This window comes from Varroa destructor, unplaced genomic scaffold (assembly GCF_002443255.2).
Source record: "Varroa destructor unplaced genomic scaffold, Vdes_3.0 BEIS01000007.1, whole genome shotgun sequence".
NCBI lineage: Eukaryota > Metazoa > Arthropoda > Arachnida > Mesostigmata > Varroidae > Varroa > Varroa destructor.
The window spans coordinates 34,746,506-34,774,410 of NW_019211460.1; the positions used below are offsets into that span (position 1 = coordinate 34,746,506).

The following is a 27,905-nucleotide window of genomic DNA, read 5'->3' on the forward strand; positions in this document are numbered from 1 at the left end:
GGAAGATTTTAATCTTTGTTTGTTTTTAGACTTGGCAACATAGTGTTAAAATAGATAAAAAAAATCTTAAACGCGCTTGATACTAACGGCTGTCAGTAGGTATGAATAAGGAGAAAGAAAGCTAATGCAGTGGTCATAGTGTTAATGAATTTTATAACAGATAGAAATATAGTATCAATATACAAGAGTAGTACGTCAACAACCGTATGGAGACAGCAAAAAATAACCGTAGCTGTTTTTATAGATAGCACATTTTTATACGCTGGATGGTGAAATCCACGACCTCAGTATTTATGTTAGTGCTTCACACTATTTTATCGATTTATAGCAGTTGCTGCTGGTGTTAAGAGAAGCAAATTCGCGCCTCTTTTAGCCTTACTGTCACATTCCGTCTTTTCTCTATGGTTCTGTTCATCCGAATTTGCACTAAGATAGTAGCACGACTCAGGACAACATTTTATATACAGGAAAATTGTAATATTTTTGACCGGTTATTACATTTAGGGTGAATACAGGCACAGCAGAGTTACGTCTGAAAGATGTTTCAGCAACTACTACACTAAGCATATTATGGTCAGGAATAATTATCATCAAGATTTGTGTCCAAATTTATCAAAATTTGTCTGAAATGAAACCCAGTTACCCAGTAGTTATAACACAGAGCACGATTATTTGGCTCATACGTTATGTAACTATTATATTTTTAAGCATAGTGCAAATTTACGACCACGATGAACAAGTTGTTGAACTGAAAATTTTAAAATTATGACGTCCTATATCCTTATAGTTATCCTTATATATAGAGTAGTGCGGCCTTTTAAACCACAGTCGAGTATCTATCAATGCTCCTTACAACTGAAAAAAAATTTTCTTTGAAACGAAAGTTGACATAGTAGCCTAAGCTGTATGTGAAGGTATTCGAACCAGCTTAGATGTATCTCTTTTGTAGATAATATTGATGACTCTACTCTTGCATCCGTTCTTACTATATCAAATCTAGCTATTCAAAATGTCAGTTGATTCTGGCTGCAATGAATCAATTGTTCTATAAGTCAAAATTTCTTCATCGCTCGTAAACACTCGCATTCGGTTTCCTATCGTTAACGATCCAAATATGTACATGAATATACGTCTGTACAAAGCTTTTCCGTTAGCTGTCAGCTTTTGAGTAAAAATGATTTAAACGTTAACAGAAGGAATTTCGTGGAAAACATGCTTTGGTTAGGGATATTGTTATGCTTCCTACTCATCATAATTTTTGCCTCAGAACATTGTAGTATTTACCACATTGAAACGCTTCAGCTGCATATACTCTTCCCAATTAAACTAGCCATAAGAGTAGCTGTAATACTATGTAGAAAAACTATACCGCGCTAGCTTAAAATTAATCATCAATAACTTCACCTGACCCTTAGTGAAGCTTGCTCATAACAAGGGTATCTTACTCAAATCAGTATGCCCAGCTTTATTTATTAATTAAGGTACGAGAATCTTGTTGTTTGTAAATAGGCATCCTATCTCCCTATACCTAATAAAGGTTGCTTCATTTTTAAAAATTCAATGGTATACACGTGCTTTTTCTTATAGATTTTTTGTCCGGTAGATTCGTTCGTAAATCGATTAAGACACGTCTATCATAGAGCTTAACATTACCGGCTGAGTCTTAGAGATGCTTAGAACATTTTTCTGGATAGATTTGACGTAAGCAAAAAAGCTCAAGCCGAAATGATCGAGTTAGTAATCATCGTCTTTTTTCGGAAAGCTGAAAGCTTCAACCGCGGCAGTCTTTTATTGGTCGTCTGACACCGCTCCTAAATGAAGTTTCACACAGGGATAAACTAACATTAACTCGAAGAGTTACTGTATATACAGAGTTGGTACCGTACAAGGAATATAATTTTGCTTTTTTCGTATTCTTCCGGAGCAAAACTCGAGTGCACCGAGTAATCGCTTATCTGTCCTCATTATAATACTCACAAGTTCACATACGGTAATGCTCAGGACAGAAGATCACATACAAAATTGCAACTCAATACTAGTTATACAATTGCACAGTGCTTCTCATCACGACAGAAAAGCCAAAGAAATTACTATTTTGATATTTAGAAGACGAATGAGAAGGACGCGTAACAGTGCCTAATTTCTACGGAATCGTGAGTTGCTAAAGATTATCTATTCAGCGTATTAGATAAATAACGGAACAATGCTTAGGTATTATTATGATACTCCGCCGATCATGGCAACTATGATACATATTCTCGCAGTAGAGATGGTAGCACAGTTTCCTAGAGTAGCTTAGAGTAACATGCAGAAGTATTTGTGTACGCTTCACGGACTAATCCCACACTATTTCTTTTACCTTCTAGAGTGTAAAATCAGCATTTTAATAATTATTTAGTTTGGTACAAGGTTGCACGTGTTGCTGAAATAGGTATATTTTAAACAAAAGTGACGTTTTGAAGAATCTGTCGCAGCAAACAAAGATTCTGGGACTGGCTGTCCAACTCAACCCAAAATATTGAGCAATACATAATTCAGTTCTCGCTTTTATTATCCAAGATATTCAACAACTGTTTATTGAAGTGGTTTATTTCTTTGTAAAATTTCCCCTGAGATTTTCGACTAAATGTTGATTGTTGTGGTTATGTTTATGTTTTGAATGATGATCTATTCGGCAAGTTTAATTACCGCTGAAACGCAATGTACTACAGCAATTATTTATAGCTTCGAAGATAAACAAATGAGATTTTTAAGTTTCTGGTATTATAAGTCACAGATATGTGTGTGAATGACGAGGCTTCATTCAGAGACAATAACTGAGTAAAGCTAACCTCTAAGAAGCTCCAAATTCAGGAGTTAGGTGGTTGATGTCTACCGTTCGCATTTATAGCTGTTTTGCCAGACACTCCTTGTTCAGTGGCACCTTCGTCAGTACCATTTAGAACAAACTGATTATTTAATGTAGTGCCGGTTTTTCAGGTTATACAATTATCCATTGGGCTAAGCATAATCCATGATTGACTGTAGGCTGACACCGAAGGCAAATAAGAAGATAGTCATGACGATTCTTTTTCTTCTAATTCATTAGTACGTAGGTATATTGATCTAGCAGAAGTGGACAAACGCCCTAAAAGCAATAGAAGAACCAAGGCGGTATGGCATGGTCATCTAATACTTTGAGCTGACTCAGCATCTATTATATAAGCTCAAACGACCTCCAAACGCATAAATTGTCGAAAAAATATTCCTGACCTAATGTTCGTCACGCTCCACAATTAAGTATTTCCTTTAAAAAGCAAACATCGTTCGTTTATATTATTTAAGCTTTCATGCTTCCCAGGCACATTCGCCATTTCTTGCATTACCCGCGAATCTTAACCCTGATTCCTAAATCGTCACACTAAATGTCGAACAGTCATACAGCATATGGCTTATTCGCGAAAACCCCCCTCATACAATTAGAGAGCAATCAAAATCACTCGTCATATTAATTGAGATCGTTTAAGGGCGATGTGTGCAAGTCGGAGCCAAGAACGCATACTTTCATTGCACATTAATAATGAACGACGATGTCTTTGTTTTATAGACAATGTTTAGGAGCCTTGTAAGTGTTCAGTCTAGCACTCCTTACACGATACTTGAAGCCTGATGACAATACATTATTCTATGAAATCATACAGCCATTAGCTTTGTTATAGCATTAAGATATGTAAACATGTAATTATTTTGCTGGTCGAAATTTATTTCACTCTATTAATTCTATAGAATGTTAGCGAGCACTGCACTGTTAAACATTTAGTAATTAGATTTTGAGAGGACGCTATTGTTTGCGAGCACGACTGACAAAGCATTATCCAGTCTATTGACCAAACAACAATAAACAAGCGACGGCAGCAGCAGGAGTAGGGCCTGTTCGGGCGAATGCCCACTAAGGCAACCGCTTAACTGGGCCTTGTGGTCCTCTGCTGATGGTTTGTTCTTTAGTGGCGGCCATAGCGGCGTTTACTCGGAGAAGTCCAGCGGACAACTCCAGTCGACCGGCAACTGGCGGCGTTTACCAGGCTACCAGGTTAAAAATAGCCTTCCCTTCAACCAGCAAAAAGCAATCTTGCCCGGTGGCTATTGCGTTGTTTGGCAAACCAAGCACTGCTTTGCCACACAGACGAGAAAACGGTGAGAACGACGAGTATAATTTCTTTGCGTAGCAATAGCAACATTGGTAGCAGCAAACAGGCTAGAGGCTTTAGATCTTGAATGTGGAAGGTAGCACACCGGCGCAACAATCAGCCTCGATCGAAGGTGTTTGTCTAGCTCACAGCTTTTATCCAGCAGAGAAACACCAATGGTAGTCGTAATATTAAGACGAGAGTTAACGGCAATCTGTGAGCACCAGGCGCCTTTGAGAGCACAGCAAGGCCGACCAACGGGTATCTGGAGAACAGAATCGGTTGTCTCGGTGCTGTGGCTCTACGCCGTTCTTTCCGCTGTCCCCCTTAGGCCGCTGCAATGTTCTTTAGGCCTTGTCACCTAGGTACGCCTATTTGTTCTAGTTTCGCTACCGCGAACGCAATCAGCGATGGTACCACCATCACCGCAGCAATAGCTAGTGGAACTGTGGAGTAGTGGATGCGTGTGGTTTATGACGACGACAGGATACCGCAAGACGACAGAATAAAATCCAAGGCCAGAATTTGTTTCTTGCCACCAAGGTTAACTTGCTGTGAACCAGAACAGAGTGATACGTTCTGTGTGACAGAGAAGCGTTCTTCATTGTTCTTGATACTGAGCCTCATTCCGGTGTATCTTCCGTTGTCGTTGTGCTACGTACAGTAGCATTCGGAGTAACATTCGCGCAAAATGAGCGCGAAGCAGGCCGCGGCGTGCAGTGGCTTCGTGCCGGGAATGGTACGGCCAACTCGCTGCAAGAGGTGCTTCGGGGATGTTGGCGACCATAAACCCAAGGAGCCAATTATTAGGCGCAGAAGTTTAAAGGAAGGTGAAGAAGCTAACGGTATTGGAAATGGACCAAAAAGTCGAAGTAATAGCCTCGTTCAAACGCCTGAAGAGAACAACGTTACAGGTTGGTCCTATTCATTCGGAGTAAAACAGCCACACCTATTTCACTAAATGCCTCAGAGAAGAATTAAATTGGTTTCGATTTATGAAACTGGAATTGTAGGTTCGTCCTATCACACGTGCGTTAACATCACAATTCTTTGCGTTATACAAATCGGTAAAAAACGCTGGCCTGTCTATACTTACGATCTCAGTCATTTCAAGGCCACGAAGGTTTTGATTTGTTCAGACAACTAATAATGAATCATTTGTCGTACATTCAACGCCTGACTGACAAATGCAAACGCATGCATTACCAATAGGGCCACGAAGATCAGCTGTATACAGTTGCTACTGTCGGTTGTAGAATTGGCTCCCAGGGTTGCTGGACTAGTTTTTCCTCGAGCTCCGATCATAGTGACTAATTAATAGATGCTACTAACTAATATGCACACGCGTATTCATTGTAGCTATCCATAGTTCAATTAGGTTTAAAACATGGACGTCAAATTTCGCTGACGTGGGCCATTCTAGTGGGGACGTACGTGAAGTACAGCTTGAGCCACGGTCTAATGAGTATTTTGTTGTTTAGACAAGTCTAAGTAGAATCAAGAGTTGTGGGGCTGAAAATATACGAAAGCAGGTAAACGTCATTCAGGCCACAAATAGAGTTAAGAATTGATTTGATCAAATACGTACAAACGTTACTACATCTCCCTTCGTAGAAAACTATTAATATTGTAGGAGCCGAAAGATTCGAACTTCAAGGCAAATATGAACGTTGTTAGATGCAAAAATACAGTAGTGCCTTTGAACAATGTAAATTATATTACTATATAGGAGAACCTATGTATAAGAAACAAGATGCAAGAGGATGCTTACAAAATTTTTAATAGAGTTCTGTTTTTCGACAGAACATTTCTACAGAAACATATAGGATACAGCTTTTTTTGCGCAGATATCCTTAGCGTAGGCGATGCGCACGCTAGTATTTGTCAAATTCTAAAGATTGAAGTGGTCATTTTGTCAGGACTTGCTTTCTTCTGTATCATTATGATCCAAAGAGAAGTGCACCGTTTCGAAATAGTCCATGCAACGGATTTCATTTCTTCGTTATACACACGCAAGTTGAGGAATACAAAGCTCACAGAAGCGGTTTAACCTGTTCACGGCGGTACCGTTGCGGACGGCGAAAAGGAAATATTATCGCCCAATTGCCCTATATATATATATATATATTTATTATATACATTGTGTATACAAAGGGCGAATCCTATAATAAAAGGTGTATTCATAGCAATATAAACTAATTGCATCTTTCTAGCCATAGATATGCATTCCTTCAATGCAACGGGTCGTATTGAAAGTCATTTAAGCGTGCTCCAAACACCCATATCTGAAAAAGGACTCATTTGGATCCATTTCAAATGAGATCTAAAGAAAAGAGAGTTCGAAAGAAACGACTACGTTTTTGCGTTCATATGTAGCAATGCTTTAGTAGCCGCAATTGTCCAACGCTTTCCACTCGGCACAATGACAGAATCCATCTCGCAGGACTGAGTATTAATCTATTGACGGATGTTGTTTAGGTAAAATATACATAATCATGTTTTTTTTTTTTATAAACCTTTTCACGAAATCACTACCTTCAAATCACGTCCAATCTATTTTCATAGATCTTGTTTCGGTACCTATTAGAAAGATCCATACTAGACCCTTGATGGATTAATGATATTCCTAGGCAGCTGGATTTTCAACTATTCCACAGATTGTTGAAGGTGTTTGATAGGCAATAAGAAGGCGATAGCCGTGGTAGCGTATTAACCTCTTCATAATTAGTATCTAGTAAAATTGTCTGCGCGAGTTCGGCTTCCTCGTGTACCAGGCGTTCTTATAACGCGTTTATTACATAAATCGTACATATTTTTACCTATTTGGCGGTATATAATCGCATGCTTTAGACACTGGAATGAAACGCATTGAAATACTAACTACATATGTATAATTTTTTTTTTATATGCAGACCGCTAAGTCGAGAGCGAGACTGCTTCCACTTAATAAGAAAGGAACGACTGACAAGTATCTCGTTCATGGAAAGAACTGTTACTGCATACAATGTGTATAGCAGATTGATTAGCTGATAGGAGACTTGTCAGCATAGATAAGAAGTTAAATAGTATGTCTTCTAATATTCTATAAAATAGGGTTTGTTTGTACCCGTAGTTCAGAACAAAGACGGAGTCGTCTTTCTACGGTTAAATAAAAGCTGTTTAGTTTGTTTTTGTCTTAATTCAAATCATCCATATTGGCTTTTCGCACAACTTTTTTCAGTATGGTAATTCCGGTTTCAAATCAGTTTGTGCAAAAATATCATAACCTGGAAAATCTTGTGTACAAATTTTGTATATGCTGGCACATCATTTAGGAACGTAGTAAATCATTTAGGAACGATTGACGAACACAAGCTGAATCGTTTTACCACTATATAAATCGCACGCAGAGTCACTGTTGCTGTTCTAAACGGGCAATATCATTCCTATTATTACATGCAGTGTACCCGGTGTTTACGCAAAACAGCTGCATAGCACTACTACTCGCACAGAAGAGGTTTCTACTCTTCTATTTAATAGTATCTATTTAAAGGAAAACTAATCAACCAGGAATATATATATATATATATATATATAACGTACACTTTTGCTAATATAAAAATAAAACAGCTAAACTTCTGTTGTTTCGTTAAGTTTCTGAATAAGCGTGAACTGAACTGGCATAGACTTGATAGGCAAAAACTAGGTTAGGTTGATCACCTGTCTGTATTGACACGACACGGAGATACAATTATCGATGTTTAAATACACTGAATATAAATATACACACATACACATTGTCCACAATGCCCAGACGATCAAGGCTGGCGGGTAAACTGATTCAAACATAGCAAAGTTATTTAGATATGAGATAAACGCTGGAAGTAGTCAACCATCTGAAGATGATTCTACTACTAGAACAACACTCGAAAAATCAACGCGCATACTGAAAATACGTTGGTGATAAGCGTATATGAATCTCTAGGACACTGAATTTTCATGTAATCTACTTGTTAATTTTTACAAACGTAATTTTGTTATTAATTTTTTTATTATTTTGATATTAAGGTAAGGTTGGTAAGAGAGAACGTACGGAATGGACAATCCTAAACCCGATCGCTAAATATCCGGGATATATAAAGTCGCATAAAATTTGCACACCCACGAGTTGCTGGTGGGCCCACATAAACAAGAATAAGCTGGTTAAATTCGGGAGAGGTATCAAAGACTTCTCTAACTAACTCACTTGAATAACTTTATGTAAGTAGGCATAAGGATAACTTTAATGATGAATCTGTTATATGAGTCATTTTACACAAGAATGCAGGGCAATTTGTAAAGTAGCCAGCATATTTTCCTATAGTAAAAACTGTCAAGATGTATTGCGATAACCAGGTACCTTGAGAAGGCTGCGTAGATTAGATTTCCTCTGGTGGTTCCAGTCGAGGAACGAGCGTTTAGTCGAGTTAATAAGTAGGTTTGGTCTGGCTTGCAACTCGGGTCTAACTAGGGTGCCGCAGGAATTAGCATTTCGGCACGCTCGTAACACTGTTCCGGCCCAGATTGTATGTGGGCTTTTTTCTTGCCAACGATTTACACCAGTGAACGTTCTTCGTTGACCCAGCTTACGTTGACATCTTTGTTCTGGGTGGAACCGTCATCGGCTGCTCCTGGTGTACCGTTATTGATACTGCAAATTCTGCGCATAACGAAATGAATCGTTCTCTTGCAACATTCTAGCTGATGGCTCAACCAATAGTCACAGCTGCGTAGAGTTATTACGAGTTTTTGTGCAACAAACTTAGGTAAATTCGTATTACGAAAACATTCATTCCGCCTTCTACGAGCCTGTACACAACAGTAATTCGTGTAGGCTTTGCTTTATTCCAGAATTTACAACGAAATCACTGAGATATAGGTTTTCTAAGGCTTGAATATGCACCATATGTGGCCTATTTCATTTCTAGAAACATACATTATTGTACGTGGTAAAACTATGTATGCTTTACATACGTTAGTATGTATTTATATAGCAAACATTTATTAGAAAATAAGACAGGCGTAATTTATAAAGAGACGGTGAGTTCTGTATTGCCAGTCAAAAATTGCGTCGCTGATTTTGCAGAGTGTGACTTGCTTATTCGATATTGTTGATGCTCAGTACTCAGAGTCCTCATTCATCATAAATTCATGAATGGAAATGTAGTTTTGGATCAGGTACCGCAACACAAACATTTCATATTTCAGATGGTCTACACAACATTCGTGAATAAATAAATAAAGTTTACATTTCAGACAGAGTGACCTCTATATACATCAAGGGGTGAATGAAGATCCAATGGATGTTCCGAATGCGGTGGATACTTCCGATTCGCTTGTAACGTTTATCTAACCACGCTTCCGGAATTAACTCCGGAATATTTTGGCAGTACAACGATAAAAAAGCTACTTTTGCAATTTTAGCCTTAAACGACACTTCAGTATAACAAAAGCAGTGTTACTCTTTGCACGAGGCGATGCTTTAGCTCGGACCAAGCATCCTTGTTTCACTCATGATGAAGTTTTCCTGAAATTGTGTATTGCGTTGTCCACTTTGAGAAAACTAGTTCAGCTTTGACTAGTGAAAAGTATCTTTGTTCAGTGACGAACGGATACATGCTAAGTTACGGTTGGATTATATACCTCACTGATTTTGGTTTTTCATTCGATTGGAATCATTAGTTACTTTATAAGAGAGCATATCGCAGAGTACCGTGTTTTAATGTTACATTTCGCGTTCGCAAACTAGCAAATAAGAAGATTTTATATTCTTTTCCTTGTGGGAACTGAAACTTCTTAGCACCAACATGTTATCCTCGGACAATATCGCTTTTAGAAGATGAATCAAAGCGTAATATCAATCCCAGTTATTTTTATACGATCTTGTTAATTAGCGTATTTAATTTTACTGTATTTATTATTTTAATAATGTTGGCACTTCTAGGGTAGAGCATGCTAAGCTTGTATCGCTACGAATTGCACTTGGTTGAAGCGTCTGCGTAGTTTACAATACTACAGTATTTTGCCTTTCCGTCGCTGCCGGTCCACCCAGCTGCGATCTTCTGGCGACCTAAACACAAAACTTAACAAACAGAGCGACTGCCACACGCACGCATTGCTTTATATGCTCAAAAAAATCTCCCCTAGGGTAACGCCTGTTCTCCGACATTAATGCACCTATATTTGAGGGCCATATGGGGAGATCGGAAATTGACATATTCATTTTAAACTTGAAAACTAAAAAAATTCGATAGATCAGAATGAACAATCCATTAGGTGAGAGCAGCACTCTAGTACGGCATATACCTGTCAGAACGGAAAAATGTCTCTGGCGGAGAGCAATTCCGCAAACAAAGGGCGTTAGCCTATCGAAAACTCTGGATTCAATCAAGCTCGGTGTCATGATTAAGACTCTGTTCTCGTTTCCTCGCAACTTGGACACTGACACTTACATCGAAATTTTGACCGAAGTGCTAAAATTAATCGTAACCTACCCGGCCTCGGTAAAAACGCCCTTAGTTTAAGAAAAGTGGCTTGGTTGTACTGGATTAGACAAATGATCTGACCAGGCGTCGCCCAGCTATGAGACCGCTGTATAATTTCCCAAAAAGCTGGTACACACTAGTACTGGAGTCAATCCTGCAGAAGTACCCTGCAGTGATGCAAACAGGAAAGGAGCCATACAAACGGTTGCTCAAAAAGAGGTTGATATTATGGCGTGTTAATTAAACAGTGCTAATAGCGCGCTGCAGAAATATGCGTGAAGCGACGAAAGCTATCCCACGAAGTGTGTCTTTATACGTTGATGTATGGGATAATTAAAAATACATAGTGTATGAAGCACAGGGATATAATTATTTGTGTTTGGGATGTTGTATTACCTGGAGCAGTTCCAACCGAACAAGGCGGTAGGACTGACCTTGACCCGCAATGGACGTTTGCAAAGTGCGGCTGACATGTACCCGATAGGACAACATTATTCAATGCCTGCCTATAAACTGAAGTAGTGCCCTCCTGAGCGTTATTTTTGAGAGAAAAGGTACCCCATACGACACATGTAGCGAGCGATCGCGAAGAAAAACTGCTTCGTGCTACAAGCTTCATGCCATGCGTCTGACGAGGTTCTGCAAGCATATTCATGTACCCAGACTGAATAGCATGATTTCCACGCTATACGCTTCCTACAACGGCATGCGGCATGATATCATGAGACCATTAAGTTGTGGTGCAGCGGCCGCTAAGCTGCTACCGGTTTTGCTCCATATAGGTAAAACAGTTTCTAGGTACATGACCAATTCCGAATACGTTGAGAAGTCAAGTCTGATGCTGTTTGGTCTCATGGCCGTTAGCGTGAATGGGAATGCAAGGAATATTTTTCAGTCCTATGAAGCTTTGTGCGGAATTTTCCCGGCGGCTTCGTAAAATTATGTGCGAAAGCTTCGAAAGCCCGACCGTGAATATTCACAAAAGGAATCTCTATAAAATGCCCAATCGTCCTGAATAGCAGGTCGAGGTCAGCTTCATCGTAGGGTAAACCTTCAGATGGTAATACCATTATTAGTGTGCAAGATTATAATTCTAAGAGAAACATTTTTTAGCTCGAACAAAAAACTCCTTTTGCTTTTATCAGGAGTGATTACAGTAACCAAAGGCTGTCACTTTGCGAGAAAGTACTGAAAAACGAATCTCTACGAAGAAGTCTAATATTGGCCCATGCGAAAATATGGGCCATGCGTATCTAAAAATCGCCCGTAAAATGCATTTACCAGTGTTTGGTTTTGAAGAGTAAGATCAGATGTCCACATATATATATATATATATATATATATATATATATATATATATATTTATGGAAGGGTATAAAGGGGCCGCCTTCTTCATGATTTTCCAGAGAATAACTCAGCAGATGTCGAGTTCATCCTTAAGGTGAAGGGCGCTATGGGCTCACGAAGACAAAGTGATGACGCGCGGTCTGTTTCAACGATTGACACAATGTGTACTGCTACCACAGATACCACTGATACGACACTGCAGTTCCAGGACAGTTACGAGGACCTCATGGACATGGTTTGTATATTGCTTGGCTAGAGAACACCTACTTATGTAGATAAGTTATACAATGGTATTAACGCACGCAGATACTATAAATATCATTACGTAAGATTATTATTGTATATTGTCTGTTTACTGAGATCTATCGCTCAATGACAAGTCCCACCAATCCCGAAACTCTTAATATAGTTTGTAAGTAAGATCAAAGAAAACGCAAGCAAACATGTGAAAAGTTTAAACGCCACCAGAAGGAAGCTGAGTTTCTAATCATCATTTTTCTTCAAATACGACATGAACTAAAGTTGAATTTAGAAGCCATTATAGTAATTATTAAGTAACAGATCTTTCTAATTATCTAATTAATGAATGGTTTCTGTTTATAGTTCGTCACTTGAGAACAAAGCTACAGCCATAAACATCTGCATTTGAAACGTATTATTTTAGCTCAATTCTTGAATTTGCAATGTAACGAGACAAAAGTTCTGGTTGAACTCATAAGAGAACGGATCGATAAACGGATAATTCACCGATGCGAAATTCTAGAGCAAATAATTAAATTAGGTGTCGGCAATCGATACAAACAAGAAAATAACTCATTGAATCTCCGCTAAAATGATTGAAAAATTTCGATTTAAGAATAAAAGATTTAAACCCGCTTCTGTTCTTGAAGAAAATTTTAAAGGGTATGAATTCTTCGTTGTCTTGGTCATTATCTCCTCAACCAATTACCCTAAGTAAAACTAGCGTCATAGGGTCCATATAGACCCTTTGACGTCTGCCTCAATAAACTCGTTCTCTAGAGAAAGATCGAAGTGAATATAGCAATCCATAGAACGCCCCTTACCAAACAGTTATTGTAAAGCGCTTGCTTTAACTGCGCATTAAGCTGATCAGCATTGTACCTTTTAAAGTCGGTTAAAGTATCGAGCATGCCTGATAATTAACTCATCCAACGCCAAAAGGTGTGCCGTTGAAACAAAGCTTAGATATATACAAATCTCCCCATAAGAGCATCACCAAATCCTATAGTGGGCCAACTTCCTCGCAGACTCACTCTTATATTCGCAAAATTTCAAATCATACTTTATTTATGTTCTAATTAACAATTTCATAGCATACAATAGATTAACGTAAAACCAATGAAACTTTTTGATTTCGCACAGCTAGACGTGTTGATAATGAGAACTTTAAATAAATACGGGTGTACAATGGTAATAGCAGAGCCCTGCGCACGCGGCGGTCATTTTCTCCTATTTCCGTTCACTAATTTTCATTTAGTTTTATAGGCAGGAGTGGTGCAGTGTTTGCTTTTCACTAGCCTGGGCGTGTTATTTCATTATTGTGCAATGTCAGTATCTCGTCACGCTTAAATTAAATGATGTGCTTAAACGAACGTACTGCGGCGCCTTAAGTAGGACGTTGAACCAATTCAAATAATAATAATAATGCCTTTTAGACCTTAACGAAACGATTATACGAAACGAGTTAGGAACCAGCACATGACGATTCGAGTTCACGAGCCAGCCACCGTTAGTAGAAAGACGTGTCGGTCTCTTAAAATATTTCTTTTTCTTGGAAACAATCACGCTTGAAGGAAACGCCGCGGATTTTAATGGCATGTGTGAATATGACGGGTATGTTATATTGCTTACTTCTACAGCTCTACCCAAGATTTATCTGTAGCTTAATGTTTCGGCTTGAACGGATTTTTAAGTAAACAAAATGTTCAGAGAATTGGCAGAATTCGAAAAAGTACGCGGCCTAGCAGGCCGGATCTAAGCCCAAGTTGCTTTCACACCCAATCCAGCTTTTCTCATCGGTAAATCGGTAATTCCGCATAGTGGTCGTGAGACTCAAAGAGATCCGTCAGATACTTCATTAAGTACGTTTCTTTAATATGGGTCTGAAAATTTCCCAGACATTTAGTGGTCACAGAAGTGGACTGAAATTGGGCTAGTCTGAACTGTTTCTGAGAGGCTATTTGGGGAAACGTATTTGCTAAGGAAGGCCATATTTATAAAAATTCGCTGGGTTGTTATTATGCTTTCAAGAATCTCTTCCGTCTCCGAATAGATGCCTCTAAAAGTTCGAGACATTTTGGGTCGATCTGTGTGACTTCTGGAAGGTTCCCTGTTGCAGCAACGTACGCTTTTTCCTATCTCGTGGGTTGCCAACATATGCACTGTGATTATATATGCTGTGGCGCTCGGAAACAGGCTACCTGTATCTTCAAATTTCATTACACCTAGTACACTAGCACCAACGAGATGAACCGCTCTAAAGTTGTATCGTAGAAGTATCACATATTGAAGAGATTTTATTAATAGACAGCAACTGAACTCGAATTATCAAGATTAGAGTAGGCTGGTCCTGAGAGGCCTTTTGCTGCACGGCATTCACTATCATAGCGACTTTACTAGTCCGTAAAATGCAGTAGTAGATTTTTTGCGGCATTGCCAAATTATCTTCTTCCATTTTACTTCTTTTAGTACGATGTCCCAAAGAACGGTATTCATTGCGCTTGCAAGATCAAACTCAATTGAAAAAGTAGTGTTTTTCTAACATATACAAAAGTTCTCGCTGCCCCCAGATCCATCTTTAATTGCGTAACTAGGCTTAACATTGTCGCATTTAGGATTCATGTTTTGCTGAGTACAAGGGCAACTCTCGCGAGTAACGTAGGGCACAATGCCTTAGGTCTGCGATCCTAAGCAGAAGCCAGCGGCCTAATTATAGTTCGAACTGTTACTTGACGGGACGGGCTGGCGTCTACTTTTTCGACCCAGAACCAACTCTGTTTTCATCTATAGGTGAAAAGCGGTCGTCGAATAATAGAGCTCAAGCGATAAAAGCTGCTCAGCCTTTCGTTTTAGATTATGAGATATAACTAATTTCTACCATCAGTCCGTCAAAGTGATGTAAGGTGTCTAAATTTAAGCATTAAAAAGGCTGACTATCTCGTCGGCTCTGAAAAGGCCTAACACTTTTACGCGATTTTTTTCTAGCCACGACGAAGCGACAGATGTGATAACTTCCCATGCTTTTCAAATGCCTTTTATCAAACAAATGATGTGCCTCTTGGGTGCTCGTTTGTGTTGGCCTCCTGTCGGTGTTATTCCCGGTAGCTCGATTTTTCTATTGGTTTGACTTTCCTTCATGAAGGCAGATAGCTGGTACACTGCTGCTCCATTTTTTTATACCATCTGTTTCGGGAATAATCGGGTTTTCATCGTAATGTCTAGTAATTTCAGAGTATGACTCGTGCCCTTGTACGTATACAAAACTAACGCCTGTGCCAATCAATCGTTACATCAAAATTATTGTTATTACCTCCATTGTCATTACGGTTTTCATGTGAGCTTGTTTCATTATAGCAATAAAAAATATGCAAGTACCTGCGCGCATCAGCAAATAGTCGACCAGTGCTTCTTACTACAATCTGACAACTCAAATATTGCAATGTTCATTGTTCGTTACCTATAATGTAGGTAAATGGGTTGCGAAAACAATTGGAAGCATCGGAACAGAAAGTCAGCCAACTAGAGAAGGAAAAAGTGGAGCTGATACAGCGTAAGAGTGCACCTTCCGTCGACGACAAGAAATCACTAGACAAGGCTGCTTCTGAACTGTTACAGCTTAGGACAAAGCTTCATAAGGCCGAAGCTAATACCGAAGAACTAAAGGTAACTAGAATAAGCGTTGAGCCTTAAGTGAAAGATAGTGTCGGTAACGATACTTCTTTCGTCGACTAAAATTTTGCAGTTTTATTCGATGCATCGATGGATCACGAGAACTAGATATGCGAACTCTGTCATAACACCCCTTTTCGCTATTCATTTCTCTAACAACAGGACGATAATAAAGTGCTTGCATTACAAGTCAAAGAACTGGAAGCTGAGTTAGATCAGATAAAAGAAGTCAAAGACTGCTCCAAGGAAGAACTCACACAGCTAAGAAATAAGCTTTCGCAAGCGGAGGCCCTGTGTGAAGAAATCATGGAAGAAAACGAGCATTTCAAGAAGGAAAATCGTGATCTAGAACAGCAGATCGAAGAAATGCACGACAACTTCCGAGAGGATCATAATAACGAATTTCTTGAAGCTAAACGGGATCTCGATGCAGCACAAAAGAATTGCCGGTTAGTGTTGATTAAATTATGTTTACTGCACAAATGCAATTATTATTATAAAAAGTTTAGGTACACGCTATGTACATTTTGAAGTTTAAGTTTGGTCTGAGCAGAGACAAATAGTCGAAACAATCTCCACCATCCATCTTTGAAATGCAGTGTACTTCAATTCAAGATGCGCAAGGCCGAGAAGCGAGTAGAACAGTTAGAATTGGAAAAAAGCCAGCTGGACGAAACAATTAAGGAACTGGAAAAGACTGCCAGAACGCAAGTCGATAAAACCAAAATGAGAAACTTGGAAGAGGAATTAAGGGTTGCCCAGGAACTTAATAACAGGCTTACTAAGGAGCAAGCAGAGCGACCTAAAAGCGTGGTAAGTGCAATTCTAAAACCATTGACAGACAAGAGCGTCTAACTTGAGCTGATTTAAGATACTACTAGGCTAACTTGATTTCGTTTCTATGACCACTTACTTAAAGACTTACTTTATATCTCATTCATGATGTTTGTACATTTTCCTTTTAAATTACCAGGGTGGGGACGAGTACGAAAGGTTGAGTCGCGATCTCCTCGATTCAATGGAACGTGAAGCAGACCTCAAAGAGCAGCTGCGATATGCCGAAGAGGAAAGCCAAAGCTCGCGCAAAAAGCTTGCACAGCTAGAACAAGAAAACGAAGTGCTGATTATGCAGGTACACAAAATGACTAAAGGCGGTGCCTCCACTGGAGATGCAATAACACCTGAAGAAATGAAGATCCAAATGGAAATACAGGAAAAAGAGATACTTGTTTATAAGAGACGTGCAGAAGACCTTGATCACAAAAATGAAGGTAACCTTTTTGATAACTAGCACCGTAAAGCATGCGAATACTAAACGACACGTATCTATAAAATTGAAATGTAGAACATTAAGCTCACTCACAGTTAGCTGATAAAGTACAATATTTATTCAGCACTCCAAAAAGAAGTCAGAGCTCTCGAAATAAAGTTAATCAACACTTCGACGACGAAGCTCGACCTCTCCAAGCTTCCTCCTGGATCGGACAAAAGTCCTATAGGTCAGAAGGTAAAGCTACTGGAGATGGAAGCCAAAGAACTTCGTGCAAAGGTTATCGAAAAGGAACGCGAAGTCGAACGACTCAATGCTGAATTGCAAGTACAAAAACGAAAAGTGTCGAAACAATTGATGGTGCGTAGCCGCTCGCTTGACGGAGACCTTCAGGTAAGTCGTACATAGAGCCAAGCGACTTTGTAGACGATTTTCTAAGTCAACTCTATTGCATAATACTATGTAGATTGAAGGGAATGTACGTAGATAGTTAGTGTACAGCGATGCGCAGCGTAGAGCAGGATTGGGCTTCGAAATTCAAAGGTCTTTATCGATAAGGGCATTGTTTGCAAGTAGCTTAGCACTGAAAGCTTGCAGGCTTATTGCTGGCTAAGTTGACATGATTCGACATTAACACCACTTAAGTGTAAACGTTCTCGCCAAGTTTTGTCCTCGTGTAGCTAGCACTATTCGTGCGCGTTTGTGTGTGTTCGTAATTGTTATGCTTCTCGGGGGAATCACCTGCGGTGATGGATTGTGCCTCCATCACGGAATTCGCAGCAGGTCGCTCCACAAGTGGACCTGAAAAGGAAACTCCAGGTTGTGGAAGAGGAGGCTGCTATACTAAAGCGGAAGATATCCGACTTGGAGGAAGAAACTGAACGGCTTAGTGAAGAGAACAAACGTCTTCATACAAGGGCTTCCCGGAGGCCAACACCCAGTCCCGCTGACCAATTACTGGCCGAAAACGGAGATCTCAAATTGAAAGTAGAAGAGCTAGAAAAGAAATTAGCCGGGGCCAACAGAACCCTTGACACCGTAAACGCCAGATCTACAGAGGGAAGGCCGCCGAGCGGCTCAGATAAGGAAGAGCTTAACGGTGAGCAAGGATATTAGTTAGAAACGACTTATCAAACGTCTTCCCTATTTCAGCATACTCAACTTACTACTTGCTACGTTGTTTATGCGTAATTTATCTGGACAATTATTGTAGTTCCCCCCCTAAAGTAGCGTACCTTCTAGCAATTTCACGATCACAGTAAAACTCATATGATAACGATACCTGCTCCAATCTTAGCTCAGTTAAACGAAGAAACAATTGCACAAGCTGAAGGCGTTAATTTCAGGGTTGCGGAAAACGTTGCGATCGAAAGACGAGCAGATAAAATCGTTGGAGGAAAAGATTAAACAGCTGAGCAACGAGTTTGCACGAATCAATAAGGAAAACAAGAAACTGATAGAAAATATGGGCTATCAGAGAAGGCCACCGAGGATTATTAAAGATACTGCCACCATCCGAGAACTCCGTGAAATCATAAAGGACCTGGAGGATGAAATCGGCGATCTCCAAATAAGCCTCAGAAGTACTGAGGTATAAAATGACCTTCTTCGACGCTTTGATGTTTTTTGCCGATATAAAATCTCTCAACAGATCCGATAACTATAAAAAAATTAAAAGCATAATAAAAATCGTATAGCCTTATATATGATAAAATTGTCTTTTAAAAGTAAAATCAAATGTATTTCAACACCACACTTAGTCGATCCTGTATAGATCCTCTGATCTGTATTTTCTGTTTGCAGATAACGCAAGATGGAAAAATAGCAGATCTTCAAAAAGAACGCAATCGTCTTCGCGAAGATCTTTGTACTATGGAAGCTCGGTTGAAAAATGGCGGTGGCAGTTCTGGCAGCAGCTCAGCGAATGACGAAAAGCTACGCGTACTCACACAACAGTTAGATACATTGAACCACACTGTTAAACAAGCTCAAGTAAAACTGAAAGAAGCACAATCTGAGCTTACTTCTAAGACAAAGGCCATTGAGAGTTCGCATCTACTTAATAAAAAGCTCGATAAAGAAGTTCAACAGCTAAAAGATGAGGTACGTCTTGAACAATATATGGTCTGGCGTTTATGTGTAGCTGTATTTTTTGTAATTTTTGTATTTTGCACATTTATAATGTGTTTTCCTCGTCTTTTTTATGTTCATAAAATAAAAATTGTTTTTAATGAAATGTTGAACTTTTTTTTCCTTATGAGGCACTCTAAAGCGAACTTATTATGCTCCAACATTTTTTGCCTATAATATAACTCTTTGACAGCTGGACGTTGCAAGAAGTTCGAGACCGGGCGGCGATCGCGATAAAGAGAGGCGAATTCGTGAGGAGTATGAGAGAAAAATAGAACGGGCGGCAGCGGAAGCTAAAAAGGTGCTGTCCGAGGAACTTGAAAATCTCCGAAAAAAACTGCAGATGACTCAACAACAATGTGATAAACGCGAGGATGAAGTAAAACGTGAAACTGAAAAGATTCGAACGATGAATCAGCAGTTCCGCAAGGAGAAGGACGACTGGAACACGAAGATCACCGATCTTGAAGAGAAACTCAGGTTTGTACTGTTATGACGCGTGTGAGAAAGGTATTCGCGCAATTTTCCGCATTTATATACAAACACTAAAGCTGTAACCTTGAACCTTTGTTGCCCTTTTTTCTCACGCAGGTCCGAGTGCCGTCGTCGTGAACGTCTTGAAAGGGACCATGAAAATGAGCTTAAAGCAAAGGCTGAAGAGCTCGTAAGCATTCAGAACAAAATATTCTCTATGGAACGGGACTATCGCCGCTTACAAGGCCGCTTCGACGATGAAGAGCATTTTCACAATCAACAGCTGAAGCAGCTTGAAAAAGATTTATCAAAGAAGCAGGTCAGTGACAATTCGTTTTGCTGGCACCTTTTTTCAGAAGGCACAACTGAGTTAAAGAGTAAATGATTTCGGTATAATAATTACAATAGCACAGCATTTATTTTGCCGCTTGTAGAGTACAGGTATGCATATGATAAAAGTCATCTGGTGATTACCAGTGCAGTATAATTCCAATCCAATTTTTTTGCTAACTCCACAAGACTAACACTCATGCTATTTTATTAACGCTGTATGCTATACAATGTGTTTCGGGTTTTTGTATTAGCAAGAATTGGAGGACGCAGTCAATAAGTATGAGGTTCTTGAGGAAGAACACATCAGCGTGCGAATGAGACTTCAAGAGGACAAGGATCGTGCTGAAAGTATTGCCAAACAAAGCCGCCACGATTACGAGCGCGTCAATATGGAGCTGTCGACGTTGCGCGAAAGTATCCAAAGTCGGCATGAGGCGTACACCAACGAAAAACTCGAGTTTCAAAACTACATACATGAAGTCGAAGGTAAGGTGAAACGACTACAAGAAAGCGAGGTTGAAAAACAGAGGTTGCGGCAAACTTTAAAGGAGTGCGAGGCACAGATTGATGACTATAAACGTAGCGAGCGAGCTCACAAGGAAGAGAAGGAGCGTCTAAAGACACGCGTGAGTCCCCAATCGTAATTATAGCACTTTTATCGATTGTTCTGGATATATACGTGAAATTTTGTGAATTTTTTCTTAATTTCTTTACTTAATCTCTATGGACAGTTCTCAGTATCAATAATACCCTGCAATAGCCCTGTGCACATACACAGATTATGTGTAATAAATGTCTTCAAATGAAAAACCGTCATGTGATTTAACTACATGTGTTTTCTGATTTAGAACGATGAATTACAGATGAAATTGGGAGAGATGGAACGCACCGAACGAAGTTTACGCACATTGCAGGCAGGTAACACACAGGAAAGTAGCGAACTTAGGGCCAAATTGCAGCATTCAGGACATGCACACAAGGCCGAAGTGGCAGCGCTTCGCAGCGAGTACGAAGGCAAACTCGACATTATCGCAGGCGAACTTGACTCTATGCAAGGCCAAATCATCTCCCTGGCGAAAGAGCGGGATAACCTAAGAGAACAGCTTGAAGAAGCCAAGAAGGTATTGGTCATTCTGACAGATAAAATAATTCTGCCATCTGGGCCGCAAATAGATACGTGCTAGTTTTTCAGTTTTATTGGGCTCGCTTTCCGATAAAAAGTTTTTGGGTAACAGGCGAGAGGTCTTTTTTTATTTTTTTTCACGACTCCCACCCAGACTCTTCATTTAACCATACTACAGATAGCATAAGTAACTACCCGCTTGTCTCCGCAGCCTATCCTGCGTGTTGGCTAGCTGCAATCCAAGAAGTTATTATTTTTCCCTTATGTCGCCCGGGCTAGAAGGTCTCCCTTGCGCGACGTGACGTGCGAATGGGTAACGAAAGAAGGTAACAAAGCCCTTCATCCTATTGAGGTGAAAAAGCATCCCGTGTGGTATCGTGTATTGCCTTTTACGTGGGCAAACACCCTACATACTTGCAGTGCGTGCTGAGCCGTGTCCTTGAAGCCTCCTGTGTCAAGGAAGCGGCCTGGCTACACACCTTCGGTGAAGTTATGGTTGTCCACTGAAAAGCTGCAGGTGCACAATTTTATTCAAAATAAAATGGAAAATCTAATTGAAAGCTTCTGGCTCATTATGGTTTACTTATAACAAGAGATGAAGTGGCATAGACTATTGGCCTTTTTTATGTACAACACTGGCAAGAGACACAAAAAAATTTTTTCAAAAAAAAATCCAAACAAAGGACGAGGTCCAAAAACGTCATGAGAAGTTCTTTTCTAAGCGTCTGCGGCGGCTTGAGTCTTACTCCAAAAAAATTAGCCTGTAAATCTCAAATCGGAACCGAGCGATCTATATGCTGAATAGCTGGTCCTCAGTTGGGCCTCCTAATCTTGGCTTTAAAATCATCGCGTATTGTTTGGGTAATAAGACCTGTTTGAATCAGGGAGTGCCTAGAGACAGCAAGGGGTTGCTATACTTATCGTCTTTTCTACTGTTTCATTATAGTAGAAACATGCGTCAATAACGAAATTTGGACTGAAATCACATTTGTGCCCGTTCGGTGAGAAGGCGAACATGCTACTACTACCTAAATGATCACAATGGCCAAAAGCGTGAAAAATAGGGAAATTCAAGATAATTTTCACTTTTGGCAGAATTAACGTGCAACTAAGGGGTAGTCTTCCATTTTTCGCACATAACTTAGGTCTCATTAAAAAATAGTGGACTTCGGCTGATATATTCTGTCGCAGTTATCACTTTGTCAGAACATTGCCTTATCATTCGTTTTATCCTCTGGTGACATTCCTTAACGAAATCTAGTTATTTGTAAAGTATGAAGGTGGCTTGGGTGTTCGATACACATACGCCAGCATGTTGACAGCATGAAGACTACATACCGTGAAGAACGTATTTTGAATCTGCTAAAAGAAAGAGTAACCGAAAAGAGTGAACATCTATAAATTTTCCTGTGCCAGAATTTGAGCTGCTTTAATGACATGTCGCGCGGATATAATTGCTAACCTAATTACCCCATAATCTTTCCTTACTTAACAGGCAATTATTTACTATCGGCCTGTTCCTCAAGCACTATTATTCAAATTACAGTATTTCTCACAGTAAAGAAAAGAAAATTAGCACAACAATGTTATGATTATGATTCGATAAGTAGTTGTTAATATAGTTGTTGTTTACATTTTGCTTTGCCCGTGTTTTCTGGTATTTAGGAACTAAATCGGCTAAAAGGCAACGCTGTGCGCGATGAACGCATAAAGAGCCGAGAGGCCGCAGAACATGCGTTCAAGAAGATGGAGGAACTTCGTTTTCAAGCTCAGGAAATCAAAAACCAACTAGATTATGCACTTTCAGAGAACAGGAAAATGAGAATTCAAATAGATGCAGACAAATCATCCTTCGAAATTCAAGTGGCAACTTTAAAGTCTAAACTTAACCAGGTAAAAATCGAAATAGACGGAGCTTACAGGGTAATTGATCAGATTGGATGAAAGTATCTACATGGAACCAACAATCTGAATCAAGTTATGTCCATGTACCGATACAAATATCCCCTACGGACGTTTTATTCCGATCTTCACAAGGCTTCGGGCTATAAATCAGTTTTAAGATATCCCTTTTTTTTTAGTAAAGAGTGGTATAGTACGTGAATCAAAGTTTATATGGCCGGTATAGTTTATTCCACTGTTAATGTGAGTGTTAGATTGGATTCCCATGAGTTCTTGTTCTGGCGCACATGACACATACTCAGCCATCCCTGGACTATTTCGAAGCGCCATCTTGCTAAAGCACACTTGAGCTGCCCCTTCGACAGTATCAATTCAAGGAGTCGAGCAAACAACCATTTGTACTATTGATTATTGCATCTGATGGATCTTTGAACATCATTTCGTGATAAATCAAAGATGGTCGGCTGCTTTACTCTTTCGCAACAAGCATCTATAAAATTGTTCGCTTCAGTGGCCTTAGGGAATGCCTGTCTAATTTCTACAGCATGTCATCCCTCTCTAAGGTTTTTGTAAACGATAACTGACATGAGACGTCGAGTTGTGCCGTTCATAGAAGCTTAAGGCGTTCATCAAAAAAAGAAGATCTTGGGACCAGAGAATGCCCTCTTGGCTCTCTTGTACAAGTTTAGTAGCTTCTAGTGTTCCACTTTTTTTGAAAGACAAACCTTGATTTCGTCCATGTTTTTCTACATGTTTACGTCCGTTACGTTTCTACATGTACGTTTGGAAGAAGCCTTCTTGCATTGCCACAGATGTCTAAGAGATAACTTTTTGAAAATAACATAAATATAAAGGGATACATTTATTACTCCAGTGCTGCAATGGAATAAAATGAAGAGGCATACTTTACTCACATACTAAACAAAAGCTTATTCATTTTTCTCCTCGTTAATATTAATATATCAGTATGAGGAGGCCAAGCTGTTGGAAACATCTCGCGGCAGTAACAAACTGTATGCGAAAACACGGCTCGAGTTGGCCTGGGAGAAGGAACGACAAGATCAGCAAAAGGTCCTTCATGATGCCCAGAGGATCTTGCGCGACCTCAAAGAACGTCTTCTGCGCGCTGAACATGAGCGTGAGCAGCACCGTGAGCTTCTCAATAAACAAATGCAGAAGCAGATGAGCGAGCTTAGCGAAGACCAGATTACGAAAGAGCTTCTTGACGTAAGTATCCTAATCTCTGTCTACGCTCGTCTCCTCGATAACTAGACTTGCCTAATTAAATAAGATCGCATAACTGGAGAAAATCCGACTTCTACAAATCCGAATAATTTGAATCAGGAATCGAAACTTTGACTGCATCCAATTCTTTAACCTTCTCATAGCTATGTCAACCATTTGGATACTCTCGAATAAACTCGGTGGAGATTTGTACGCTTATTAATATGTAATGTGTTGTTGGTCCATGTTGAAGATCCAGAAATGCACTTAGCCTAGCAACGCATGCGAAGTGTGCGTCTGAGCGTGTGGGTCTGGAAGAATTTTTCGGTATATGTCTAATGGTGTAAATTCTATTTCATGCAGTTACAAGCTGAATTGGACGAAGCCAAAGAGAACATGCGTCGTCTGCGACACCACTATGAGCGTTCGAGGAAAGAACGCGAGCGGCTCACGAATGAGCGCGACGAATATAGAGCGAAGACCCTATGCATGAATGAGGTACACTCAGAGACAAGTCACATGGCTCAAGACTTCGCTCGGCTAGTCGAAATGATTCAAGCCGACGGGGATTCAGCGAAATCGCGGCCATTGCGACCAAATAATCGCGAGCAAATTCGGGCTGAGCTACAAAAGCTTGTTGGTCGAATGGAATCCATTACGAAACTGACCTCGCCAGCGGCACAGATTGCTCGGAACCAATCATTCAAACGTGCTGTGAGCGCGTCAGACGTCAGTCAGGCATTACCATTCATCAGGGCACCTCCACGCACCAAATCGAAGAAAGCAATGTCACTTGGACAGGGCTTTGGTTCTGATCAGAAGCTTTGGGCGGGTTCGGGCGACAGCCTCGCATCAGGTATTTCTCCAGCTGGGTCGCAAACTTCTTTACAGCGACATGCCACTGGCTACGATAGCGATGCCTCTATTGTGTCAGCACCGGCTCACCATTATGGCAAACCTGGGGTGGTAAGCTCGCTAAAATCTAATAATAACATTCAGTATATAGATATCTATATAAAGGGCTAACAGCAACAAATATATCTGTTTCAAGGCGTATAGAAAGGTAATTGAAGTTAGTAGCCCTAATTTTCAAAAAAATAATAGGAAAATAGAGGCCATAGGACAGCTGATTTCAAAACTAATGTGTATGACTAATGAAATTTAACGAAGCTTTATGTTTCGATTGTAGAGCTTTGATTCAGACAACGATTTGAATCAGGTGTCGGATTCCGAAAGTTTACCTGGCCACAAAATCGTACGTAAGAAAACTCTCAAAGAGCGTATTATGGGAATGAAGTCGTCGATGTCAAGGTTGGACGTTACACCTGATCGAGAATGTAGAGCCGGCTCGCTGTCTCGCACATCATCAAGCGAGGCACCTAAAAGTGTCCTTAAGGTACGTATACCTGAGAAATGGGACTTCAGCATTTGAAGAACAAAGTGACTTTAAAAAAATAGAAAAAATAAACCTTTGAAGTAGTCCAATATCGGCTGGGCACTAAATGGGATAGTTAAACTCGATCACTGCTAACATTGAGGTTATGATATGACCCATGATATGATTGTTATGTGGGAGAGGCATATATATATATATATATATATATATACTTGCATCGATTCTATGCTTTTTGTACGCTTAATTACATTGTCGCGTTCGAATAATAATTAGATGGTACCTAAAATCATCGAAAATTTAGATTGTCGTGCGGAAAAAATTGGTCCCATCAGCTGGTAGATTACGATGACGTCATTTGTTATTGTTGGTCGTTTCACAATGAATAGACTATTTGTTTGTTTTCAGTACGCTACCCCAAAACGGACCGGTTCAAATAGCTCCTTTACTGAGACTCAGGTTTAATTAAAACGATTGCTAAAATTATGGATTTTGTTTAAAAGCTCTATCGTTCCATAAATGGCTTCTGCAACTGTATATAATTACTACTACTTTATTGTAAATAATCTGTGTAGAAAATAAACTCTAGTTAAACTTTTCTCGAGCCGAGTGTTTCTATACGTATGCATGCTGGCGTGTTCCTTTTCGGTAGCTACTGTTCTAGAAACGTCTGCTGTGCGAGCACTCTCTCAACAGTGTTTAGAAAAAAATTATTCCGCGCAGGACAACTCTAGTGTATATGTACGATTCTAAGAAAGAAATGGTATAATGGACTTCTGGTCGGTGGCATTAGGTCTACCCAATGCTAGATGAACACATATTCGCGAAGTGCCTAAAGTTACTTTGCAGGTTGAGAACAGAAGCGGTCGTTTCATGCACAAGAACTCATCCACAGACAATCATTGAAGTAGGTCACTTTGCTGAAAACGCTTTTTGCATGATACATGCAAATGTGACTACACATATAGTATTTTACATGCCGTCCGACTGACCTCGTCCGACGTCGAGTGAGCGCTTCAAGCTCGAGGCGAACAGAGACAACGATCGCAGACGCAACACAAATCAAACGGAGTTGACAAAGTCACCAGCCGAAGCATGCGGCTACTGACAGAATAATATCTTGTAAATGCGACATTGGACATGTGTACGTATGTTGTCAGAATGTTAACAGCTTAATGTATCCATCGTTGAATCCCAAGAGCATGGAAATAGAGGTTGTTTCATGGAAGAAAGGGCAAATCAAGGCGAGGGCAAAACGATAAGCGGTTCTGGCATCGGACGGATCACATCTGGTCGCCTTACTACTGAAGGCAGAAAGTGTATCGACAAGAATGTTCCTTGGTACCTATTAATAGTAAATCAGCTCACCTGGTTTGTATTTTTCATAAAAAAAGGCTCTAGATGGAACTGTCTAACGTTTAAAGTGGAAGCAGAAAACAAAAGCGTACGTAATAAGGAAACAGCAAACTGAGTAAGCCTACGATGTTCAGTATCAGTACATTGTATAGTTTATAAGTGTATGCACACGCATTTATTGCTTAGCACTATATGCCATGTCGAGCTGTTGAGTATAATCATCATAACAGCAATGATGAACATGCCGAAATAGTGTTGGCCACTCATCCGTTAGGTCAAGGCTTATTGCACCTGTTGTCCGGTTTTCAAACGAGCACTAGCTTGACTATCCTGATGTAATGGTAAGTTGTCGCTGAACAGTTTTGTTTTAGCGTCTTACGTTATCGACCATCCTATTAGATTTGTTATATTATGATAGTTTACCACAGTAGTTAAAACGGTACGATCTGACGCTGCTTACTCTGTGTGTGATAGCCATGTCTCTATGGGCCGTATGACACTCGATCCATTAGAACGTTGTAGAGGTTTTCTCACTTTATCGGAAATAGTCGTTAGCCAATAACAGCAGCAGCAGTAGTCCATATTGTTTTCACCTTTAACCTAGAGCCCCATACCCTGTATTTCTCGACGACCTATCAGTAGTGAACGGGTTAGGCTAGATACAAGGCTTGACAGTCGAGTACAAGCTTCGGTATATATCCATGACGCAGGTTCAGCTTTGTCAAAGGTAACAACTCTCCTTCTGCTATCACATAAACCCTACCTATAGAACAAA

At 39.9% G+C, this 27,905-nt stretch overlaps 1 protein-coding gene and 1 long non-coding RNA gene across 4 annotated transcripts; one reads left to right on the forward strand and one right to left on the reverse strand.

Moving 5' to 3' along the window:
- Positions 1–4,203: 4,203 nt before the first annotated feature.
- Positions 4,204–26,373, forward strand: LOC111254375 (uncharacterized). 3 transcript variants are annotated; one of them, XM_022815126.2, is made up of 19 exons: positions 4,204–5,080; positions 12,076–12,251; positions 15,725–15,919; positions 16,088–16,374; positions 16,525–16,738; positions 16,899–17,196; positions 17,320–17,588; positions 17,976–18,294; positions 18,542–18,786; positions 18,999–19,298; positions 19,519–19,805; positions 19,917–20,118; positions 20,384–20,758; positions 20,981–21,253; positions 22,921–23,148; positions 24,124–24,384; positions 24,745–25,347; positions 25,571–25,777; positions 26,183–26,373. In XM_022815126.2, the coding sequence occupies exons 1-19, from the start codon at positions 4,858–4,860 to the stop codon at positions 26,237–26,239; spliced, it is 5,019 nt and encodes a 1,672-aa protein (XP_022670861.1). In that variant the 5' UTR covers positions 4,204–4,857; the 3' UTR covers positions 26,240–26,373. The 3 variants fall into 3 exon arrangements, with proteins under 3 accessions (XP_022670861.1, XP_022670862.1, XP_086831414.1); XM_022815127.2 differs by having other exon boundaries at positions 17,979–18,294; XM_086975288.1 differs by lacking the exons at positions 4,204–5,080; positions 12,076–12,251; positions 15,725–15,919 and having other exon boundaries at positions 16,235–16,374; positions 16,541–16,738.
- Positions 8,853–27,026, reverse strand: LOC147754631 (uncharacterized). Its single transcript, XR_015317420.1, has 3 exons — positions 26,767–27,026; positions 16,851–17,106; positions 8,853–9,711 (listed from the first exon to the last, which is right to left on the reverse strand). It is a non-coding gene; the product is annotated as an uncharacterized LOC147754631 (long non-coding RNA).
- Positions 27,027–27,905: the final 879 nt, after the last annotated feature.